Here is a 25,475-nt window from a genome sequence, read left to right on the forward strand (position 1 = left end):
CTGAATAAAATCGTCAGGAGCAAGCAACAACAAAATTAAAGCTTGTCAACATTAACACGGAGATGCAGGATGGTCCCCACACAGCTACAGCGCACTGACACACTTCTGTTTAAGGTGTCATGATGATTAACGAACACACACGAACAAGGGATCCCAAAACTTGTGTCTCTGCCAGATCTGACTTTTGATCCCACACTGCCTATTAAAAGTCCTAAACAAAAATAAAAAATGAAAAAAGTGTCTGGGTGTATCTGCCCAAGGAACACCTGTGAACAACTGCACCAAGTTTAAAGAAATTGGTGACGAAATACAGGAATGGCATGAACTATATATATATGAAAAAAAAAAGTCTAAAAAAATGAAAGGGGGAAGAGTAACGTAAAGAAACAGACCATTTATCCAAAAATAAAAATGACGTTCTTAGGTTGGAGGGGTTACTATCTAGGCTTTCTTTACGGTCCCCCCCCCAAAAAAAAAAAAAAAAAAAAAAAAATCGCCATGATGCAAGCGGAATTAAATAGAAATGGCATCTGGAGCCTAAAAGAGAATAGCATCTTATTTTTCCCAACGTGTCTCCCCCAAGCAAGGTAAAAATCATCACAGGTAGCAAGGATGAATTAATTATGATGTAGCGTGCCACAGGGCTGTATGATGGAAATTGCTCGTCAGATAAGAGTAAGCAATGCAGCGTGAGCGAGGCGGTATGAATAATAAGTGTGAGAGAGGTAAGGTGAGTAAGTGAGAGTGAGGGAGTGAGTGTATGGCAGAGTGACTGAGATTAAATAAGTAAGGTAGGGAGAGTTTGAGAGTGAGTGAGTCTGAGTGATGTACCGTGAGAAAGGCCAGGTGAATGTGGGGGATTGTATAAGTGACGCAGAGTGAGTGAGTAATTGAGTGAATGAGGCACAGTGAGTGAATGTGGCAGAGTGGGTGACTGAGACAATGAATATGTTACACAGAGGGAGCGAGTGAAGTGAAGTGAAGTGGTGTGAGTGTGAAAAAAGGCTGAGAGAAAGAGTGAGGCGGTGTGAGCGGGACAGTGTGAGTAAATGAATGACAGTGAATGACAGCCAAGGTGGATAAGTGAGGAGACATGGGTGACTGTGACAGAGACAGAGAGACATTGGGTGAGACAGAGAGTGGGTGACGCAGTGTGAGTAAGGTAGGGTAAATAAGTGATACAGTGAGTGAGTGAGTCCGTCAGAGTGAGCGTGAGAGAGGGAGAGAGATGCAGGCGGTATGAAGGCCATGGGCGTCAGTGTCGGTGTGGCTGTGGTTGTGAGAGGAGCAACGCCACCATGGCACTCACATTGGCACTCTCAGTGGCCCTCTCGATCACCATACTCCTCACGCACGGGACTCAAGGTTGGCATTATATTCGTTTGTAAATGCTGCAGATTATATGCCAAGGTCTTGATACGGGTCTGTGTATTAGGATCGAGAAATAAATAAACTAACAGATACGGCAAATATTTGGAGTAACAGTGCCAACGCATAATCATAAGCGAAATTTTAACGAGAATCTGCCGGCTTTGTGTCCTGCCTTCCACATTTCTCATTCTTCCCCAAACGACATAGAGTTTTTTTTCCTTTAATTACTCTCTTGTTGTGTGCTTCATACTGGAAACACAACAAAAATAGTTCATGTAACACTCTCCACTACCACAGTCGGCAGCGAAGTGACGGCAAACTTCTGCCCATGCCTGCACATTAAAAATCTACTTATCCAACGTTTCGAAATGGCATTCTCAATCTGATATAATTCCCAAACGTTGGAAGAATATAGACGTTTACTAATGGGCTGGGATAAATTATGCTTTTCAAGGCACCACTTGTTGCTGACACTCTGATTGTATTTAGAGAAGTAGTACAGTGATCTCTTCTTTGTGTTGCTTTACGTAGTGACGTTTCTCCAAATCACTGATGTCTTCTGATGATACAGCAACAACAATGAACTCAATCAATGTTCTTTCTCCACTTCTGCTTATGAGGTTTGTTGTGGATATGAATAATGCCACAATTTTTGCAACTGTATTTCGAAGCTATTCAGTTCCACTGGAAAAAGTAATGATTCTTCAAAACATCAGATTACTGCCTGCTTCGTGAAATTTCTACCTGACTATGCAATCAGTGGACGTAAAGACGCATATACTGTGAACCATGAAAAAGCTTATGGGGAACAGAAAATAACGCTGGGTAGACGCTGGTAACGTTGGCTCAGACGTCACAGCAACACAGCAAAATTGGGATGCGTCATGTATGGACTACCCTGTTTAAAAGCCCGTATTCTCATCGGTTAAAGAAGTTCCCGAACATCTTTTCCTGGTAACTTATTTTGTCTATCACACCCTACTGTCCACCTCCGTACTGCATAAATCATTCTAATATCTCCATACTCTGCACAGATGACGTATAAAGGGATATTAACCAGCTGTATCCAAAAACAAATCACCAAGGAAGGGGTGTTACGGGGCTCCCTTACCCGACGAGAGTACGAGCCAAAGTTAACGTGCGATGTGCAGAAATTCACTGCATGACATAAAAAGACAATTCAACAGCTCTACATCCTTTCCACGGCACTTTTTCATGACTAGCATCATATTCTAGTGCTAGTCTACTGTTACACCTCAGCATTCAAGATATAGGGATGGCAATTCTAGACCAAGTTAGAGTAAAAAGAGTAAGGATAAATAATTACACTTCAGCATTCAAGGTTGAGAGATGGCAATTTTAGGCCAAGTTAGAGTAAAAAGAGTATAGTAAGGATATACTGTATGATTACACTTCAGCATTCAAGGTGGAGAGATGACAATGTTAGGCCAAGTTAGAGAAAAAAGGGTACAATAAGGATATATAATTACACTTCAGCATTCAAGGTGGAGAGAAGACAATTTTAGGCCAGGTTAGAGTAAAAAGAGTATAGTTAGGGTAAATAATATACAAGATAATATCAACACGTCACAGGCAGAAATAGCTGGCGAAGAGGCTGCGCCTGAGACCCGCCGAACCCCACCAAGCAATATCATAACATTTCCTGGTATATTTTCGTCATACAGGCAGGCTCCAAGCATTTCCTCCTGGCCAGCGCATTTCTCCATACAGCAGGACAATATTGTTGTGTATTTATGAGACGCCTAGTGGTCTAAGGGTCGAACTTTCCGGTCGGAAGGTGTTGTGGATTACTCCCAGCCCCAGAGGGGCTCGGAGCTGGGAATTGTTTTCACTCGATTTGTCTGTCTGTCTGTGTCTGTCTGTCCGTTAACAACTTTACGCTAAAAGTACTTGTGCGATTTTGACTAAAATTACAGGGATGCTGGGCTATGATCACCTGATTAAGTTTTGGGCCAAATTGGGCCAAGGCCCACTGTTGGCTTAAAAAAAAAAAAAAAAAAAAAAAAAAAAAAAAAGTTTTTCCGCCAAAACTCCTTTCAAATTCGTCATAACGACATGAAACCAAGACCTTCAGGTGTATCTAGAAAATCTGCATCCTGTAACATGCCTCATTACATCAGGGGGGTCACCCCCCGGTTAGCGGTGGGGGGGTCATTATCAGGTGGGTCGGGCCTAAAATTTCAAATGGGCATAAAATCGTCAGTTTTCACCCGATTTACTCCAAACTTGATGTGACATCTTTGACTAGATATCCTGTTGTGTTTACACGTCAGCACTAAAAGACTACAGGGGACGGGTTTGCTGTGCTCTGGCACCGCTTTTTGTTTTACTTTAACTTGGTCTAAAACTGTTGTCTCTCCATGTTGGGTGCTGGGGTGTAATACTTGATTAATGCTAGAATGATACTGGTCATGAGGAAGTGCAATGGAGAGAACGTACAGCCGTATCAATGCCTTTTTCTGCCAATGGGCTATGTGAAATATGCCATAAGATGATGAAAATCTGGGCCAAGTTAATGTAGAAGACCTTTAGCTTCGAGACCCTGTGGTGACCCAAGGATTTTCTATCGTGTAATACGCCTATGTCATTCACTTTAACCTGGCCAAAATTTTCATCCTCTGGGGCTTATTTCACGTACTTCAGTAGCAGAAAAAGGCAATACTACGGCTGTGCATCCTTCCACGGCACTTCTTCATGACTAGTACCATATCGTTTCAAGCAGCTTAGTGGCGGAAAAAGACAACACTACGGTTCTGACATCCCTTCCATAGCACTTCTTCGTGACTAGCACCACATTTTGGTTTTAATCTACTGTTATAGCTCGGCATTATTGGTGGAGATAACTTTAGGCCAAGGTAAAGTGAAAAGGGTGTAGGGCGTCGATCAGTCTCCTATTTTTAACTAATCTGGAATACTAAGTGGCACTGGAGGCACCGCAACACCTGTTCATTAGCGATTTATTTTGCATATGACACCCTATTATTCTCTTCTTATTTATACCTTTCTAAAATCAAATCAGTTTGTATTAAAGGCATACAACAGGAGAGTGAGGTGTAATATGCGAAATAAATAGCTAAGTAAGATGTGTTACGAACTCCTACTCCACCTACAATACGGGCATATGAAGTGTAGCCTCGGGTCCCTACGCTTCAAAAGAGGGAATATAGTAAAGGAGGTTATCAATATTTACGCAATCTATCGAGAAATAAATACAAGGGAATATTTCGGTATATGTAAAATTAATCGATCAGGCAGATGTGATTGAAAGCCTCCCAAAACAAGAGTAAAAAGATTTATGATTATTGTATATCGACTTACGCGAGGGCCGTTTAAGCAGAGTCATTTTATTCTAAGTCACAACCTTCTCCTGGAGTACTACCAACTAAACGTCGATTTTGTATCTCTGTCTCAATTCGACTGCTGTGTAAAAATAAAGGGGAAATAAACTACCTAAAATAAGACACTATTGGGACTTACTTCTTAGCGGTATTGTAAATAATTCTGAGCTGCGTTGTTTGGCGTCAGTTACACGGCAATAAGATAGTGTGATTCACGGGCATAACGCTGTGCTAAACACGAATGCACAGACATATAAAAACACTGGCACGACCATAAAGTTACATAGCAGACCACTAACTCACAAATCACACACACACACACACACACACACACACACACACACACACACACACACACACACACAATGCTTACCTGGCGGAAGTATTCAATTATTTCAACAGTTCTCGGAGTACATTTCCTGAGAAGCATTTTTTTTTTTTCCACAAGCATGTCAGCTTCCTATGAATGTAGTTATTTACTGGACTAGAATCTATTAATTTATTGTCAGTAAAGCATATCAATATTGTTTTATTAATCACTTTATTACGATCAAGTACTAGTATTACTTTCTATATTATTTTGTTACATTCAGATGATTAACCCCTTAGAGGCCTTCCTTTAATCCCTTGACCAGAGGTCTTTGTGAAGCTGAGTAAAATCGCCTAGGGGCTGCTTGTACAAAGAAGGGAATATTGTATTGAAATTATTTTAAAAATATGCAATAATGTCATTATCATCATCATCTCATCTTAATCTACTACTACTACTACCACCTCTGCTGCTCCTGCTGTTGCTGTTACTAACACCACTACCACAACCATCACCACCACCACCTCTACTACTAATACAACCACCAAACTGCTTAATAAGACTGCTACTACTACTACCACCACTAATAATACTACAATTACTCCTACTAGCATTATTACAACTACTACCACCACCACTACAACTATCATTACCACCACCACCACCACCACCACTACCCTCACCACGTACCACTTATCAATTCCACAGGTACGAGAAGTAAGAGGAGGAACAGATTAATAATTCGCACCTGCCGTAAGTCACAGCGTCGCTACCTGTGTAACTCTTTCTGTGGCTCCTGTAATTGGTATCATACAACGAAAACCCTTCTGTGTGTGTGTGTGTGTGTGTGTGTGTGTGTGTGTGTGTGTGTGTGTGTGTGTGTGTGTGTGTGCATTCTGAGGTTTCGCGAGGGTTTATCTTCCGAATAAAATCGTCTGGCGGTAGCAAGAACGAAAAAAAAAAAAGCAATCCAACCTAACGAGTTGTTGTTTTTGTGGCCCAAGGCTCATGTGAAAAGTGAACCTGGTGGACTGCAGGATGTTGCTATTTTCCTTCTACAGTTCATCTTCGTCCTTTTGGGGGACAGAGGAGTTAAGGAGCGCTTGTGTAACGGAGCAATGGAGTCACCCGGTTCTATAAGTGCCACCACGTGAAGGCGTCCCACTGCTTCAAATGAAGTGTTATGAAGTGTCTCTTGATAGGAGAGGTTTCTTCTGGGCTGAATAAAATCGTCTGGGTATAAAAAGAACAAAGAAAAGAGACCATCGTACTTGAGTAATTAATTCTCTGTCTTACGTAGCAACCTTGTAGTACCTGGCAATAGTTGGATAATGCATGTTATTGTGAGAGGCATGTATGGGAGTGAGAAAGGGAAGGGTACTCTGTGACCTCTCTCTCTCTCTCTCTCTCTCTCTCATATTAAACTACCTTTTCATGCACCCATCTTTAGGCATAAGCTTAATAACCCGTTCGTTGATGCCCAGCAGTCCTCCTACGTGCCCCAGACCTTTCCTTGGCACCACTTCGGCACTAATACCCACCGTCAGTAGGCTAAGGTGTCAGATTTAGAACTGGTGCACTGGTATCATTTTTTTTTTTTTTTAATGACATGTCGTTAGGTCTTGTGGAAGTTGAGTAAAGTCTGTTTTAACGAAATTCAATTCATCAAACTACTCTCCTTGCCAGCCTGGGATCGAACTCGCGTGATTTCAAACAAAAGACGACTTCTCTTACCATTCGCCTCACCTACACTCATCATTATCTCACCCATTTTCCCAAATTGGCATCAATAATTCCAACAGTTTCGTATTTCTCCTGTCAGTAAAAGATTCACGAAGCCACACACACACACACACACACACACACACACACAACCACAATCATTATCCATAACTGCCATCACTTTCCCTCTACTTCGCCCACCACCACTACCATCACCACCATACCACCACCACCATCACCACCATCACTACCACCATTACCATCACCACCACCACCACCACCATTTTCACATCACCACCACCACCATCAACGCCACCATCACCACCCCCACCACCACCACCACTACCACCATCACTAACACCTGCAGCCACAACCACACCTACCACCACACTCCTTGCACACAACACCAGAACAACTATCACCAGTCCTGTCACTAATACTTTCACCACATTTACAATCAGTATTATTTCCCACACCTTCACCTCATGTACAATCAGTATTATTTCCCACACCTTCACCTCATGTACAATCACCATAACTTCACCATTTACCCCCAATTACACTCACCCATATCAGCAGTGTTATTTTCCTCCTGCCACGAAGAAGCATAAAGCCACACACCTAGTTCCCATTCCCCATTAGCTTTCCTTACACCGTCACTCTCACTGCCGGATCCCCATTATCTCTCCCCATACTCCATAATCACTCAAAAATACCGTCAGACATTCACGTTGCTTTATAACCAATTCACGATGTCCTGGAAACACACCCAAGATGACTCAGACTATAAACACTTAAAAGCCACAGTGATGGAAGCCTGCCATCAATCTTTAACTTTATTATTTAACAGGTGAGCAGAGCGATGCGGCCCTAACTGCTACCGTGAACTACAAAAGACACAGTTCCAACATCACGGAAAATACAAAATGACAGGGTAATGGAGAGTTGTCGCATGCAGAAGCAGGGGAGGCTACAAAATATTAATGCTCCTATACCCTCAACAATGCGCCGCAGACGATACAAAAAGGCACTTCTTTCTTGGTTAGCTTAGGTGTACAGCAGCATTAACAGATGTAGGGAAAAATTTATTATCGCTTCAAGGATAGCTAGACACATGCAAGGATATAGTTTCAGATTAACCCTTCCCCAAGATGACCCTAATTTTAATCCTGACACCACCAGACGATTTCATTCAGTACAAGGGAGGCTTTTATCGAAGGGGTTAGGTACAGCCTTCATTAAACCTTTGAGTACTTTAGATCCCTTCCTGAACGAAATAAGCTGGCAGTAGCAGGTAAAATAAATGAAAGACGTGATCGATGAGAAGGGACGAGCATATTTTTACCTGCGTCGATGGAAGAGGTCCTGTTTGTTTCCTTACCTTCCCTCTTCCTGCTCTGTGAGAAAGCATTGATATAAACCCAGCCAACAACCCCCCCCCTCTATCTTTCACACACACACACAATGAAGGAATGTTACCGACGATATTTTTTACGTCGTGATGCAGCAATAGGAAATACACTGTGCAAGAACGAAGACGCTTTCATGCAAGTACAATAGGTCAGGATTCCCGATAAACATAGAATATTCCCTGTCATATCAAGGCAACCTCTGTACAGCAACACGCTAAGGCTTCATTTACTTGGAATGGCCCAGATTTCGGAAAACCTGCTCATGTACAATTGAAGTTCGAGGTGAAGTATACCGCATTTTCTGTAGTTTTTAAGAAGTTATCAGCACAGTGTATCTAAACATCATTTCAGTCAGGTCATATTATTATTGTTATTATTGTTATTATTACCTTCATCATCATCATCATCATCATCATCTCCTTTGCTACCGTGAGCAATGTCCAAGGGGGCGGTGATGGCACAGGAAAAATAGTGTCCTCAGCAAATGTGTGTGTGTGTGTGTGTGTGTGTGTGTGTGTGTGTGTGTGTGTGTGTGTGTGTGTGTGTGTGTGTGTGTGTGTGTGTGTGTGTGTGTGTGTGTGTGTGTGTGTGTGTGTGTGTGTGTGTGTGTGTGTGTGTGACGATGAACCACAGATTTATATATTCGAGAGAGAGAGAGAGAGAGAGAGAGAGAGAGAGAGAGAGAGAGAGAGAGAGAGAGAGAGAGAGATTATTACACGGGCATAAAGAAAAATGAGCTCTGACGGCTGGGACAGAGAGAGAAAACAAAGGCCTTACTAGATACAAATCAATGGAAAGTACACACACACACACACACACACACACACACACACACACACACACACACACACAACCAGCAAAGCGACTCATGCATCAAGCTTTATTATTCTAAGCAACTGGGGGATTAGAGTGAATACTAAACAAACCAGAACACGACAGCCATTTACAGTCTCAGGTCCAAGAGAGTTATTTACACCTTTGAGACGCAGGACATTTTTTTTTTTTCTAATTCTTTCTACCATCCGACGATTTTACTCAGCTTAGGGGAGACATTTTGAGCTTCTGGGATTAGTTATAGCCTTCAATCCCCCCTCCCCTCTCTCTCTCTCTCTCCCTCTCAGTACAAGAGGGAAGCTGAATAAAATCGTCCGGAGGTAGCAAGAAAAAGATACGTATGACATCATCCAAGAAAATTAGTTAAGAAAAAATCAAGCCTTCTGAAAATCAATAGGAAAATACTGAGGAAATCTTCTACGACTCATCCACCTTCTAAGAAAGACGAGGTGGAAGGAGGTGAACACATGTGCGAAATAATGTAAGATGTATTGAGCGGAAGGTGAAAATATGACAGGTGGAAAGGAGGGAGGGAAGTCGAGGGAGTAATAAATGGGATGGTAAGTGACAGTGATGAAGTTAGGGTATGTTAGGGTGGTACTGGAGATGGTGAAACATAAAGGGTGTAAGTCTGAATAATTTAGTTCAGGATGGGGAGGCAGAGAGGTATTCGAGGTAGCGAAACAAATGGGATGGTAATGATTGATGTAGTTATGGGAGGTACATTAGAGAGGTATACAAGGAGAGAAATATTTGTGGTGGTGAAACTGAACGATGTAGGAAAGGTAGGGAAACCAGAGGGGTATTCGTGGTAGTAAAACAAGTGGGAGGGTAATGACTGAAGTAGTTATGGGAGGTACACTACAGTGGTATACAAGAAGAGAAATATTTGTGGTGGTAAAATGGAATGGTGTAGGAATGGCAAGGAAAGAAAAGGGGTATTCGAGGTACTGAAACAAATGGGGGTGGTAAGAAGTACTGCTTGTAGTTATAAATATGTAAGCAAATTAATAAACTGAATATCTAGCTACCTATCTATCTATCTATATACCCTGGTAAAAAATGAGTGAGTGGAACATTTGCTTTCCTTCACTAAATTTTTTTATTATACGGATTAAAGGAACACAACAACCAATCACAAGGCCTGGATCAATATCTTAAATTACGGTGACCTATCTTTCATGAACAAGACTCTATTCCAGCTAACGCCAGACGATTTTATTCAGCTCCGATTAACTATAGGAACCTGAGAGTGCTAATACTGTCACTATTCACCCACTCATGCTCGGGACAAGTCTAGCATTCCACTGTAATTCACACTTGGCGCCTTTATTCATCTGAGAGTGAGTCATACAAGCCTGATACTGTTAAAAATAGTGCACAGTAAAGGAAGAAAGAAAATAATTAGTATATAAGCAGAACAACTCCGAGTAAAAGCATTCTCCAATAAATACTTGTAATTATGACCTGTTAAGGCTTTCGACAAGAGATTAAAATTGGCCTTTATTCAGTTAATTTACGGAAATATATGATACATGCAAAACTTAGCAATCAAACTCTGTGTGTGTGTGTGTGTGTGTGTGTGTGTGTGTGTGTGTGTGTGGGTGTGTGTGTGTGTGTGAGATCGATTCAGCTGGCTTTTATTTAGCACACTATAGATTTACGACACTTACATACACTCAGGACTCAAGACCTGCTAATGCATACGTCTATTTTGACACTCGTTCTAGTCGTCAAATATTTTTTTACAACTCTGTGAATGAAGTATGAAAAAAAAAAGATAAATTTTCACAGCTGGGCCACTTATACTCAGTAAGGAGAATTGGTGTGTTTATTTCTTTCTATTTATTTTTATATTTCTATTTTGTGCTATATTCTTTTTGTGTGTGTATTTATTTATCTTACACATTTCACATACAAACGCCAAAAAAACTCCTGTGTCCAACTATTTTATCCAGTACATGAGGTAAATACTCGTATATCCATATCATCCTCCATTGTTTTCAAAATCTACATAATTTACGTAACAGCAAAGCAACTCTATTTAAGGCTATTAAGTGATGCTGATTTCAAAACTATCTGTCTATACATCTTTCATTCGCCATGAGCCTTAATCCCGTTAGGGGTACCCACACACGAATCAGCTCCATGGCATGCACCCTGTCCTACCCCGACAGTCTGCCATCTGTCCAACTCGCACCTCCTCACTCATGTGACTCTCAATGTTAATGTTAGTATTTACAGGTCAGTCAGTACGAGTTTCTGTGTTTTCAGGTGACGGTGTGCGCGTGTTCCTGCTGCAGCCGGACATTTGGGAACCACCGAGGGACGATGTCTACCTTAGATTCAACATGAGCAACCAGCAGGTGGCCTCATCCCTCACCAACCTCACCGTGTGTTCAAGGATACACCTCACTGCCATTACCAAGCTCCAAGTGTTTCTTTCCTACGCCACCAGAGAGAAATTCGCCAATGCCATCATGTTCTGTGAGTTGGACCTTGGTTGTTTTTTCAATGACTTAAAAACTAACAGACTCTACTTATCAGACTCAACCCTGTGATTTCAACAAACCTCAAATTTTTAATTTTAACAATTATTTCATTCGCATCTTAACGTCTCTCTATGACTCAAACTTTACCCCCCAGATATCAGCGATGGAAAGCACTTCTTCCGGTTCAACAACAAGCCTCAGGAGGTGATTGGGGAGCTGAAACTGCCCACGGTGCTGCGTCAGTGGTGGCACTACTGCCATGTGTTGTCCGGCAACACATACACGGTGTACGTGGACGGCGTGGCGCTTGCCAGCGGCCCTCTCCAAGCAGACGACCGAGTTCTGCCTCTCAACGGCACCTTCGTCATTGGACAGGAGCAGGACGGAATCTCGAGTAGATTCAGCAGTCAGCAGATCCTCAAAGGTTATGTGACGCAGGTAAACCTGTGGAGTCGCAGTCTCAACGCTTCCGAGGTAGAGACAATAGCTTCCTGTCGTCAAGATTTAAATGGTGATATTTTTTCATCTGACGTTAGTGATGTTGAACTTATCAACGCTCAGGAAAAATCAGTATCTCTAAGTGAAATCTGCTCAGAGAAAGAAAGATTCATTATTTTTTCCGAGGCGAGAAATTTCGATTATTCCAGAAGTCACTGTAAACTTATTGGGTCTGATATCTATGGGCCCAGCACGCAAAAGTTAAGCTCCGTATTAAACAAAACGCTGTGGGAAGAAGACCTGTGTGAAAAGGAGGAGATATGGGTAGGGGTGACGGACAGAGAAAACGAAGGTATTTGGAGAAGAGAAAGTGATAACACGGTAGTAACTGATATTTACTGGGGTCCTGGGCAGCCGGATAATTCAACAACAGAAAACTGCATCATCATGGCCGCCAGAACTGCCTCCTGGAACGACTACAACTGCAACAAAACTTACGCCTGTGTGGTGTGTCAGGAACCGAAGGGCGTTCCGTTGTACTTGCGTGGGGCTTGTAAGGACATGAAGACTGAGACCATGTTCGAGATTTTAAGCTATTACAATTCCAAGCCTTTTTTTCATGGATTTTACGGACTCATGATATACAAATCCGGGGTAAAGGAGTGGGTGATGAAGGACACCGTTCATAACAAGACAGTGGCGACGGTTGAGCTGGCATCCAAAGACCTATATCCTCTTGGACGACACCGATGGACTCTACAGGATTCCCTATGTAAGAAGCCTGTGGGAAGCCGATTAGAGATGAGCTTATCCACCTGTACGAATGGTGAGTACATGTGTAATAATGGCCAGTGTATTGACCTCTCCAGCCGCTGTGACGATAAAGACGACTGCCAAGACGAGACGGACGAAAACAACTGCACGGTCCTCAAAATCCCGCCTGGTTACCGCGCATTCAAGCCCCCGAAGAACCCATCCGACCACACCAAACCCCTCCGCCCGACCATGATCTTCAACTTCCTCCGCTTTCTCAAGATCGAGGACGTGCAGCAAGCCATAACCCTCGAGTTCGTGCTCAGCCTCCAGTGGACGGATTCGAGGCTCAAGTACCTCAACCTCCGCGATGAGTACCACGCCAATCGACTCTCGCGGGAGGAGACGGAGAGAATTTGGCACCCAGAGCTGGAGTTCCCCAACGTGAAGGACGGTGAGAAGAAAGTGATCAAGGTGAACTTCTTCGTGGCCAGGTCTAACTCATCACTGCCTGCGGACTTCAACAGCGTGAGTATGGGTAAGTCAGGGCGAAGGGTAAGGTTGTTATTCACGTCTACACGTATGAGTGAAGTATGCTTTGTATTTCGCAAGTGCAGGTGACTCTAACTTCTTCGTGGACAAACCTGACTCGACACTGCCTGGGAATTTCAACAATGTGAATATGGGTGAGCTGGGGTGAGGAAAGAGTTTGATTTTCATGACTTTATGCTTTTGTGAGATGCATGCTGGTTTTCAAGTGTAAGTGACTGTGACGTGCAACTTACGAGAAAAAAGAAAAACAGGAGAGAGAGAAAAAAAAAGTGGATAGTCTGGCAGTGACACAATCTACTTCTGAAGGCTTGAATGGTGAGTTAAGGAATATGTGGCCCTTTTTACTAGGCACTTTCTGGATAGTTTGACTTTACGGGAGAGACAAGACGGTAGACGACTATAACTTTTACCTGGCAGCGTCTATGAGGTGCTTTGAAAGACAGAAATCACGAAAGACGATGATGATGATAATGATGATGATGATGATGATGATGATGATGATGATGATGATGATGATGACCGTAACACTTTCACTGATAACATTCAGCCACTTATTTCACGTGGAGCTAGAAGGCTATTTGGTATTTTCTTTGCATATTACATCTTAACTTCTGTATATTATTATTCGTGTCAGTTCCATGCCCAGTTCATTCATTCTAAGCACCAGTCCACCAATCGCTTTCCCTATAACCGGTATCCTCTCTTAATAATGAATGGTTGCATGTCGCCTAGGGGAATGGTTTAGACGGTTTCTTTTTCTGGCACACTGAATAACTTCCATTTCGCAGACACTACGGACGGAGGAATTTCACCTTAAATATTCTAGCAACAGGATATCAGTGCGCTTTTCTCCCTTTCTTTCAGTGAACTCTTCTGACTTACTTTCAGTGCACTTATCACTTTCTTACAATGCACTTTCTCACTTTCTTTCAGTGCACTTCTCTCTTTCAGTGCAACTCTTCTCTCTTTCAGTGCACTTTTCTCACTTTCTTTCAGCGCGTTTTTCTCACTTTCTTTCAGTGCGCTTTTCACTCTTTCAATCCACTTCTCTCACTTTCTTTCAGTACACTCTTCTCACTTTCTTTCAGTGCGTTTTTCTCACTTTCTTTCGGTGCACCTTCTGTCTAACGGGTATATTCTCTAGATGGACTGTATACACGTCGGCTCTTCCTCAACACCACTTCCTCTGCGGTTTATTCTGCATATTTCACTTATTTACAATACCCATCCACTTTTTCTTGGCCAACTAATCCTCGTTTCACACTCAGACCCACTCACATGCACCCTTTTCGCCACCTTATCTACATCCTTTTTCTCCAGGCATCAAACACACTCATCCCTTTATTCTGATTTATTTATTTTTTCTTTTATTTTTTTTTTACCTTTTCCCATTTTCTCCTTTCGTAGACTAAGACCGTCAAACAAAGGAATAGTCTCGGTTTCTCTCTCAACTCTAATTTTCTATCCTCTTCTACCCCCCGCCTCCCTCTCCCCCCCCCCACACACACACACAAAAAAAAAAAAAAAAAAAAAAAAATCCAAACTGCCACAATAATCAATCAAGTTTCTTTCAATACAGCTTCTACTTTTTTTCATTTTCTGTCCTCTTCCGCTGACACTGTACCGGGGTAAACTCGACTAGAATTCTCGCGCAACACATCCCCGTCAATATCGAGTGAACCTTTCTTAAATTTTTATCTCCCACTCTGTAACAATGTCAGACACTTCGTACTGGGGAAACTCCATTAACATCTTCACACAACGACACACAAACTCAAGATGGGTCTTTCTTTCTTTCTTCGCATTTCTATCCCTCTTTCATCCAAAATTCTATCAGTGTAGCTTCTACGTTTTCTAAATTTCTCCCTTTTCGCAGACAAGGTGTACGGGGGAAACTCGGCTAGAATCCTCAAGCAACAACATATCAGCGCCAGTTTCGTGTGCACCTTCAACGTGTTCTACTACCCCTTCGACGTGCAGCATTGTAGCGTCCTCGTGCAGCTGTCCTCGCTCAGTAAACAGCTGGTCCAGTTGACGGAAGGGCGGTCCATGGTCAAATACAATCAAAACTCAAGCCTTACGACCTACATCATCAGTGATTTCTTTACCAGGGAGATTAACGGATCGACGAGGGAAAGTATGATACAGGTAGAGCAGTGGGCAATGGCTCCCTGATGGTGAGACGTATCCTGACTGGCATAGGGAGCTTCGTGGCTTTTCTTTCTTTGCGATGAACTTTGCACAACACACCTCTATATTCTACCACACAGTAAAAACGCTAACTGTAAAAGGGGACTTCGTGACAATTCCCAACCACGAACTTTGCCTAACTTTACACTGTATTATACTGCAAAGTAAACACGCTGACTGACACTACTATGAGTTTTCGTGGCAGTTCTTTCTTAGTGATGAACCCTGTTATCACAGCTTCAAAATCTATTATATATCATCAAACTGTGGAAAGGGAGGTGGTGTCTCCTATGCAGCTTCATTTTCAACTTGTACAATGTCTAAGAGATATGAATTTCATGTTTCACGATCAAACTTACTTCAGAGGAAATGATAAACTAACACTCAGACTCACATAGCCACTTCGCTGAATAAAACTGCCTGGTGTCAGCTGGATCATCATAACAGAGTTGTCACAACCATTACAGGAATAATGGTAACAGTATTAACTCAAGCTCCTATGACTGACTTTCGGCACAATAAAATCATATGGGCATTAACTAGAGTTGTATATAAAAAAGTTGTCAGGACCATGAGAACATTTACAGTGACTCTCTCAGGTTTCTGCAATTCACTCTTGGAAGAATACATTTTCTAGTGTTACCTGGAATAAAATACCAGAGCTTCCCTGACAATGAGAGGGTTAAATGAGGCAGGGTAAATGAGGTGGTTCAGTGCAGCATTGAAACCTCCCTATAACACAGCACACCCACTCTATTTATATATATGGTCTTAGAGCTCTTTATTATTATTATTATTATTATTATTATTATTATTATTATTATTACACACGAAAACTGACAGCCTTCATTATATAGGTGATGTGGATATAATCAAGCTTTAGGTATGAGCCATGAATCTAGGTTAATAATACTGCTGCAGGGTGACCATCAGCATATTCATCTATGCCCATGATCCACCTGTTCTCACCTTCATCTACAGTATTCTCAGTTTCTATCTCTTCCACACGTCGGGTAGAAGTTAACAGGCATTCAACAGTACAATACATCTACCTACCCTCTCAATTCTCACCTATTCCTATCATCCCTTATTCTTATCTTCAATTATCATCCACATATTCTCATCCTCATCTATCATCCACCTATTCTCAACTTCATCTATCACCCACCTATTCTCATCCTCATCTATCATCCATCTATTATCATCCTCATCTATCATCCATCTATTCTCATCCTCATCTATCATCCACCTATTCTCATCTTAGTCTATCATCCACCCATTCTCATCTTCATCTATCATCCACTTATCCTTATATCTCATCTATCATCCACCTATTCCTATCCTCATCTATTATCCACCTATTCTCATCTTAATCTATCATCCACCTATTCTCATCCTCATATACCATCCACCCATTCTCATCTTCATCTACAGTATTCTCAGCTTCAGTTCTCAACTTTATCTACAGTATTCTCAACTTCTATCTCTTCCACAGGTCGGTTACAAGTTAACAAGGCAGTATACCCTCATAGTACTCTCCATCTACCTGCCCTCCCTCATGCTTATGGCTATTGGGTATACCACGCTCTACGTCAATGTCCAGAGTCTACAGGTAAGATGTACTTGGGATATTTTTTTTTCTTATTAATTTCTTCTGTCAGGTAAGGTCTTTAAGATTTATTTATTTATTTTTCTTCTTCTTCTTCTTATTATTATTATTATTACTATTATTATTATTATTTTTATTGTTATTACTGTTACTATTACTACTATTACTACTACTACTATTATTATTATTATTATTACTAATCTCCTGACTACCATACTACGTTTACGATCGAAGTGGCTAGGCATACAGTAGCCCACACTAAAAGTAGATTAACCCTAGAACATGATGCTAGTCACGAAGAAGTGCTACGAAAGGGATGTAGAACTGTAGTATTTTCTTCTTGAGACCCTTATCTACCTGAAAAAATCCGCAGTAGAATGAAAATCTGGGTCAAGGTGAACAAAATAAGACGATTCAACTCTACTAAAGGGAGACCACGGAAAAATCTCCCTCCTAAAGGGAATAAAATCGTCTGGAACCCAGGGGAGATGATCATTATTATTATTATTATTATTTTTGCTTTTCCGCCATACTATAAAATTTTCACATTTCAAAACAAAACCTATTGATTACAGAGGCTGCATTCTTCCTACACAAAACACCTGGGCCTGTATGCACGCCGGGTAAGGAAGCTCCCTAACACCTCTTCCTAATTGACTTATTTTGCTTTTTATAACTTGCCGTCCTCCTGTGTGTTACTTCATTGTAATATCATCCTACTTTTCATAAATAGCGTACAAAACTATATTACCCCGCCATACCCAAAACTAAATCGGTAAGGAAGAGGTGTTACGGAGCTACCTTAACTGACAAGAATACGAAACCTGGAGAAATAATACGAAGTGTCAGTATGGGTGATGTCTGGTGGCGTGGGCGTATTGATTCGGATTCCTGAAATGTGACTAATAAAAGTTTATCAATTAGGTAATGGCACCTTAATCTCCCACACATTAACCCTTTCAACTTGGAGACAATTATAAAAAGATTATTCCTGTTGGCACCACACCATTTTATTTTGCGCGAGAAATTTTTGGTACTGTGGAGTGACATAATATATAGCCAGCACCAGGACGATTTTATTTAATTTAAGCTTTTTGAACTTGAGGAATTTTTATATATCGCCTGCACCAGACGATTATATTTAATTTTGAGAGATTTTTCGAACTGGGGGAGGGGGGGGGTGGATGGGTAGACAGGGTCCTCAATAACCCTTTCATTACTATAAATCTATCCTAACTAGAAGAAAATCAAGCGCAAAGCAGCAAGAATTAAAGTGAAAAATTACGTTATCGGTGAACAAGGTTTAATGGCTAGAAGCAAAGCTTTTCCCTTTACTCATTTTTTCGTCAGGTCTCGAGTGATTTTAGATTAGAGGTACATACAATCTTTTTATTATTTCCATTATTTATAATTATTTATTTATTTACTTATATTTTGTTTTTATTTTTTGCTTCTGGTTGTCCACTCTCATTTTGTCATTCATCACCCTCCTACCCCTACTTCCCAAGGTATGGATTTACACACACACACACACACACACACACACACACACACACACACACACACACACACACACACACACACACACACACAAAGAAAAACCAAAATCCTGTCGTAATTTTGACTTTCATTTGCAGGAAGAACTGGTAACAAGTGTAAATTCTATACTCCCCTTTGCTTCTCCTTCCTACTAAAAAAAAATATCTCATTACGATTAGTCTCCTCTTCGAGAATCCCAACCCAGACTCACACCAATCTTTGAAGTAGAGAAGACGAAATAATTCACTTTTTTCAAGTAGCTCAGCGGCAGAAAGAGATACTGCCACGACTCTACAGTCTTTCCATAGCACCTCTTCGTGACAAGCACAATACTCTAGTGTTAATCTACTGTTAAAGACCAACATTCAAATTGGAGAGATGGTAATTATAGACCAAGTTGAAGGATAATGAATCAATTTTAGGCAGCAAAGACAGATCCGATTCGGTACAACAGCCAAAATTTTACATGCACAAGGCTTAAATCTATGCCTAGGGAACGGAAGAGGGTCATTAAGGCAGAAAATATATGTCTGCTAAGTCCCGCTCTTCTACAACACAAACCACTAGGTGAACAAGGAAAAACAAGTGAAACACACTGTGCTCAAAAGTCTGACCGGCCCGACAGTTGGAATAGGGTTCTTTCGCCTGCAACCAGAGCAACACACTCTCCAAATCATGTATAAATGTCGTGGTGTTGGAGAGGGTCGCATTTACATATGTGGTGTCAACGATATAACCAGGTGTGTCTGTTGCACGGGTACACAAACCTCCCTCAGCTCCCTCCCTATTCACCATAAGGAGGGTGCGTGGATCAAGGGAGAGAGGCAACTTCAGTCTGCAGTCCACCGGGTTCACGTTTCAGATGACCCTGGAGCCATAACAAGAACAACAGAACAACACAACCTAATCAGTATTCTTCCAACAGGTCCGTCTCACCATCAGCCTTACAACACTACTGGTCCTGTACACGTTCTTCAACCAGACCTCCTCCTCGCTGCCCAAGACGGCCTATATTAAGATGATCGACGTGTGGTTCTTCTTCTGCACCATCCTGCTCTTCTTGATCATCCTGGTTCATGTGATGGTGGAGGGGCTGGAAAGGGAGTCAACGGTGGCCGTCAGTCCGTCGTTCATGAAGGGGCAGCGCAAGGTGACGGCCGAGACAGTGCTGCGTGTAGTTAGGTTCATGGTAGTGCCTGTGATCTTGGTCGTGTTTTGCAGCATTTACTTGTATGTTCTACTGATCTGACTCCCAGACGGCGATGTGCGACTTGTGTATTTTGCTCTAAAGCCAGGTGATTTTACTTGACATGGGGGAAATCTCTGTCGCCTGTCTCGATTATCCCTTTATACTGACGAGGGGTTTATTGTCTCCCACTCCTTGGACGATATCATTCACTTTATGATTTTTATTGTTTACAACTAGAGGTGATATACATACTCTTCACTATCCTTTTCAGTACTGTGATCTAAGCTCAACAGAATCGTCTGAAAATAGGATAAAAAATAAATAAATGAAAACAAACAACATAGAAAAATACACCACCGGACTGAAAAGGGGTAAAAGCTCTCGACTGAACACTAAACGACTGCTGGCGACGGAAGCAGTTTTATTTATTTATTTACTGTACATTATTTTTCCTAATGTCGGATGATCCATGAGCCACAAGGGATAGCATAAGTCGTGCAAGGGGTAAGGAGGCGATTTATCAACCTTATTCCTAATGGCTGGATGAAGAATTTACAGATACATGACAAGGTTCCATCCCCTTTTTACCTTAACAGTCGACGTCAATCCTTTATTCATTTACTGTGGGTGACTAATCCTCCACAGGCTATAATTATTGGCCTAAGTTAAGGGATCTGCCCAAGACGCATATTCTCATCGGTTAAGGAAGCTCCCTAACACCTTTTCCTAAGTGATTTATTTAGCTTATTACACCTTACTGTCTTTGCCTGTGTTATATATATAAATCATTCCGATGTCGCCAAACTCTGCATAAATAACGTAAAAAAGGATATTAACCAGCCATATCCAAAAATAAATCGCTAAGGAAAAGGTGCTAGGGGGCCTCTTTACCCGACGGGAATACGGGCCTAAATCTTTACGTTCAAGTACGGTTAAGGACAAGAATACTGAGACACAATATTACGATAAGCTGCGAGACAGTGAGTGATGTGCTTCGAAACCGAGTGGTGCAACGTTCACAGCCCATCAGACTCTTCAGAATATTAAGTAAGGTTTTCATAATTGCAGAACTAAAACATGGAGCGATGTTACTGTCTCAGAAATAAGTATCTTCCCAAAGTTTGACGAATACACAGCGGAAAAGTCGAACCATCTGAAACACACACGAGTAGTGATTGGGTTTGCACTGTATTTCGCCTGTTGTAAATTTTCTTCAGATGGAACTGGGAAGATGGTTGTTTCTGTGACTGTATACATAGACGGAGCTGTGTTAATGGTTTGGCTGTGAGGTGGAGCTGTGAATTTCGAAGGTTTGAATGCTATGTGAACAGAGATGCTATTCTTCTCACTGTAAATAATTTTCCCCAACTTTCATGCATTTCTGGTCCTATTCTGGATCCTACTCATTATACAGTATTATAACTCCCTACGTGTCACGTGGGTTGGTGGAGGATTAGTGCCCCTCCCTGTAAAACAAACAACTCTAAGTCCTTGGCCACCCCGTTTGGGATAATGGCGTCTGGCAATGAATGAATGATGAATATTTTTTGAGAAATGGCGTTAGGATAAGTCGAAAAAATAAAAGGGAAAAGGAAAAATATAAATACAGCGAGTCTTCATCATAAGTCGCCCTTTATGGTGTTTCTGTCCACTATGTACAGGATAAATAAATAAGTAAACAAATCCTCATCATGCGACGTCCATGGTACAGGAGATTTAAAAAAATTTTGTCATTCACTTTGTCACATAAGCACTTACCACATATATTAATAAATCCATCATCCAGCCATCATCCAGTCCTATGTTGACCCATGAGGATCGTAGGAACCCGGGGCTTGGCAAGATGAGAGCGAAATTTTAATTCATAAATAAATTAATTCATCTTTCTGCAAGCAAGAGAAACAGACTCCAAGACAGTGGATGCCCTCGTTTATGCGTAGTGTGGTAAGTTGAAGATACCTTGAATTTGGCCTCTCTCTCTCTCTCTCTCTCTCTCTCTCTCCTGACCCACTGCCAGACCATGGCTGCGTTACCCTATGTCTAATTATTTACTGATCAAACGTAAACACGCACTTCACGCCAAGAGAGAGAGAGAGAGAGAATGGCCGAAAACTTAACATCTGATATACTACACTGTTTTCACTCTAACTTGGCCCAGATTCTCGTCCAGCAGCTTCTTTCAGGCAGCTCAGAGGCGGAAAAAGACAACACAACGGCTCTACGTCATTTCCACAGCCCATCTTCGTGACTAGCATCAAATTTTAAGCGTTATTGTTACAACTTAGCATTCAGGGTGGAGATATGACAATTTTAGGCCAAGTTAGAGTAAAAAGAGTGTACCTAATTCATCAAGCTCCCAGTTCTCCCAATCATATACGGATTTTACGGTAAGGATTATGGTATTTTAGAACGTATTGAGGGGTCTTTCTGTATAACGAAATAGCATGTGAATAAAACCTTCACTAATGTCCTTATATAAACGAAAATATAAACAACCTTCAAAAATCACGTTACAGAAATGAAAATAGAAACAATTTTCACTAATTACGTTATAGAAATGTAAGAAACAATCACTAATTACGTAATATAAAAGAAAATATACTCACCCTTCTCTCATTATGTATATATAAATGTAAATATAAACAAGTGACACTCGCTACGTTGCATTAATATAAACAACCTTCACTCATTACGTTATATAAAATCAATTTGTACAACACACAACGAAGGGTCTCCTATTATACTGTCTTCTAGGTTAGTGACAACAGAGGCTGATAACGAACGGTCTGATAATAAAAAATAAAGAGAATAATAAATGAAAGGCTTTCATTATCAACCTACGCCATTTATCTACCATACTTTCCCTCCTTGTTATGCTCTTTATTATATCCACGTCTTCTGATTATTTTTTTCTTGTTACATGAAGACGATTTTACTGATTTTTAAATTCAGTTCTTGTTACCTTTACATGATTTTACTTTTGTTTCATGATTGTCACCTGGAGACGATTTTTTTTTTTTATTCGTTACCTGCAGACAATTTTACTGATACTGAAATTTCATTCTTTTTACCTGAAGATGATTTTGCTGATTTGTCATTTAATTCTTCCTACCTGCAGACGATTTCACTTTTCTAAGATTTTTTATTCGAAACGGAGGGGTTGTATAGGACCATTAATTAACCCATTCAGTAGTGTAAGTAATTCCCATGATGAATAATAACGTCTCGAGTTTCCAAGAATTAAATAAAGAAAATAATCGGATTGAAGGGATCAAAATTTTCACTACACCGACGTCTTTACTTATTCTTTCTACTCAGGCTATTTTCTTCAACTTAACCCCTTCAGTCTCAGGACGCACTTCGCAATTCTCGCTATCCGTGGACGATTTTATTCATCTGAGAAAAAAAAATCGAACTGAAGACGATAAAGGAAATTATACGAGTTCTTTTACCTTAACTTGGCCCAGATTTTCGTCCTTTTGCAACTTATTCCGTGTACCTTAAGCTCAGGAAAAGATAATTCTACGGCTCTACATTCTTTCCACAGAACTTCTTCGTGATTAGCATGATATTCTTGTGCTAAACTATTACTGCAAATTAGTATTCAAGATGAAGAGATGGAAATTTTAGTGCAAGTTAGAGTATAAAGAGTACAGTCACTGGGGGTTAAAAATATCCATCTTAACTTCTCAAATAGATGTCTTTCAAAAGATTAATTTACGAGGCTGGAAGTAGCACAATTACATAAAATAAACCGTCATAGCAGTGAAAGGAGGAGGAGGAGGAGGAGGAGGAGGAGGAGGAGGAGAGAGAGAGAGAGAGAGAGAGAGAGAATCTTAATGATTCAAGAGCTTTATATAACTGACCACAGAAAAAACGAAATAACTGAATACCTGTATGAAAAATGAAGACTTATCATCTAAAGGTATGTCCGTAATAATACTGACGGAATTTACTGTGTGTGTGTGTGTGTGTGTGTGTGTGTGTGTGTGTGTGTGTGTGTGTGTGTGTGTGTGAATCAGGACCTCTAAATCAAACCACACTCTTAGCTAGATCCGTCATTTTAGTCATCGTTTTCACCTTCAGAACTAACCAGACCAATAACACTAGTACAAACCGATTTCCACACACTAAACAAACATAATAAACTTAATTCAAGGCTAATCCTCAAGGCTGTTATGTCGTGGTTTAGGAGGCTCCCTTATTACCTTTTAGTTTATTTTTTTGTGCTATGGATTATTATTATTATTATTATTATTATTATTATTATTATTATTGTTATTACTGTTATTATTATTATTATTATTATTTTGTATGGTGGTTGTGCATCTATGTCGATATTAGAATGACTGAAATAACATGCAGTTTTATATAATTTTGCCATATTCAGAAAACTGCTACTAAGAACGAGGTACCAAAAAGCCTCCTAATCCACCTAGACCACTGTACAATCCAAGGAAAAATAATCCCCCGTATTAATCAGCTCTACGTACACCAATCTCCAGCAATAACCAAGGCTGAGAATACTAATCCTCTTCTTCCCATTCACTGTACAGTCGTGGTTAATAATTCCTGTACACTTTCGGGGTTTCGAACAACAGTCATTTCGTTCTCACCTGACAAAGATCCCTAACCCCCTTCAGCTCAGATGAAGGCGCGATGTGTTCAGATAGGAGGGGCGATCTGACTATAGTTCGTTCACCCTTACCTGGCCCACATTTTTTTCCTTTTCAGCCTATTTCACGTAGCTCTAACAGAAAAAGACAATACTGCGGCTCTACATCCTTCCCATAACACTTCTTCGTGACTAGCATCCTATTTTAGTATTAATCTTTTATTACAACCCAGTATTCGAGAAAGGGAGATGGTAGTTTTAGGCCAGGTTTGAGTAAAAAGAGTATAGTAACCAAGGAGACCCATCCCTACCTTATAACTAAGGCTTTACGAAATTCATGCAACCACGAACTAGTATTGGAGTTATGAGTGGCCCGGTTCCGTTACATGAAAACACACCGACTATAATACACCGAGATGCCTACCTAACCACACACCGTTGATTACCTGCGCAAGATCTCATTTGGGTCCAACAAGGTGTAAAGAATTATATATAAGTTATTGTACGAGATCCATCACTCATTAGTGGCCATTGTGTACTTCTATGATCTTTTCACTTTAACTTGGCCTAAAACTGCTTCTCACCATTTTGAACGTTGAGCTGGAACAAGAGATTATCACAAGAATATGCGCTATACTCGTCTTATTCTGACTTGGCCCAAAATTGCTGTCTGTCTGTCTGTCTGTCTGTCTGTCTGTCTCTCTGTCTCTCTCTCTCTCTGTCTCTCTAATACTGAGTTGGAAGTGCTGTGAAAGGATGTAGAGTCACTGTAGTCTCTTGTCCTGCCAACGAGCCTCGGGAAATTGGGTGCAACACGACCAAAATCAGGGCCAAGTTAAGGTAAAAGGAGTATAGCTACAAAGAATCAGTATGAAAAGAATGCTGTACCATAATTTTATCTTATTCTGCCATTATGACAAGAGATTAACAACAGAATATGGTGACAGTCATGAAGTGCTATGGAGGGGATTTTTAGCAATAATACTGTCTCATTCTGCCGCCTTAAAGGGAGATTAGCATTAAAATACGATGCTAGTCATGAGAAGTACAATGAAAAGAAAGTGAAGCCAAAATATTGTCTTTTTTTGGC

At 40.9% G+C, this 25,475-nt stretch overlaps 1 protein-coding gene across 1 annotated transcript; it reads left to right on the plus strand.

Annotated features, from left to right (window-relative positions):
- Positions 1–1,298: 1,298 nt before the first annotated feature.
- LOC145405594 (uncharacterized) lies at positions 1,299–19,830 on the plus strand. The gene is made up of 6 exons (XM_080276919.1): positions 1,299–1,365; positions 11,283–11,495; positions 11,655–13,229; positions 15,120–15,391; positions 16,929–17,045; positions 19,507–19,830. Exons 1-6 carry the CDS (start codon positions 1,299–1,301, stop codon positions 19,828–19,830), a joined length of 2,568 nt encoding a protein of 855 aa, XP_080133045.1.
- Positions 19,831–25,475: the final 5,645 nt, after the last annotated feature.

Source organism: Coenobita brevimanus, chromosome 67 (assembly GCF_032717465.1).
Source record: "Coenobita brevimanus isolate Jiangsu-jjx chromosome 67, ASM3271746v2, whole genome shotgun sequence".
NCBI classification, from domain to species: domain Eukaryota; kingdom Metazoa; phylum Arthropoda; class Malacostraca; order Decapoda; family Coenobitidae; genus Coenobita; species Coenobita brevimanus.

Coding starts and splice junctions, on each gene's coding strand:
- LOC145405594 (XM_080276919.1), top strand. CDS start 1,299: ATGGCACTCACATTGGCACTCTCAGTGGCCCTCTCGATCACCATACTC. Junction 1,366..11,282: donor CCTCACGCACGGGACTCAAG/GTTGGCATTATA, acceptor CTGTGTTTTCAG/GTGACGGTGTGCGCGTGTTC. Junction 15,392..16,928: donor CGAGGGAAAGTATGATACAG/GTAGAGCAGTGG, acceptor TCTCTTCCACAG/GTCGGTTACAAGTTAACAAG.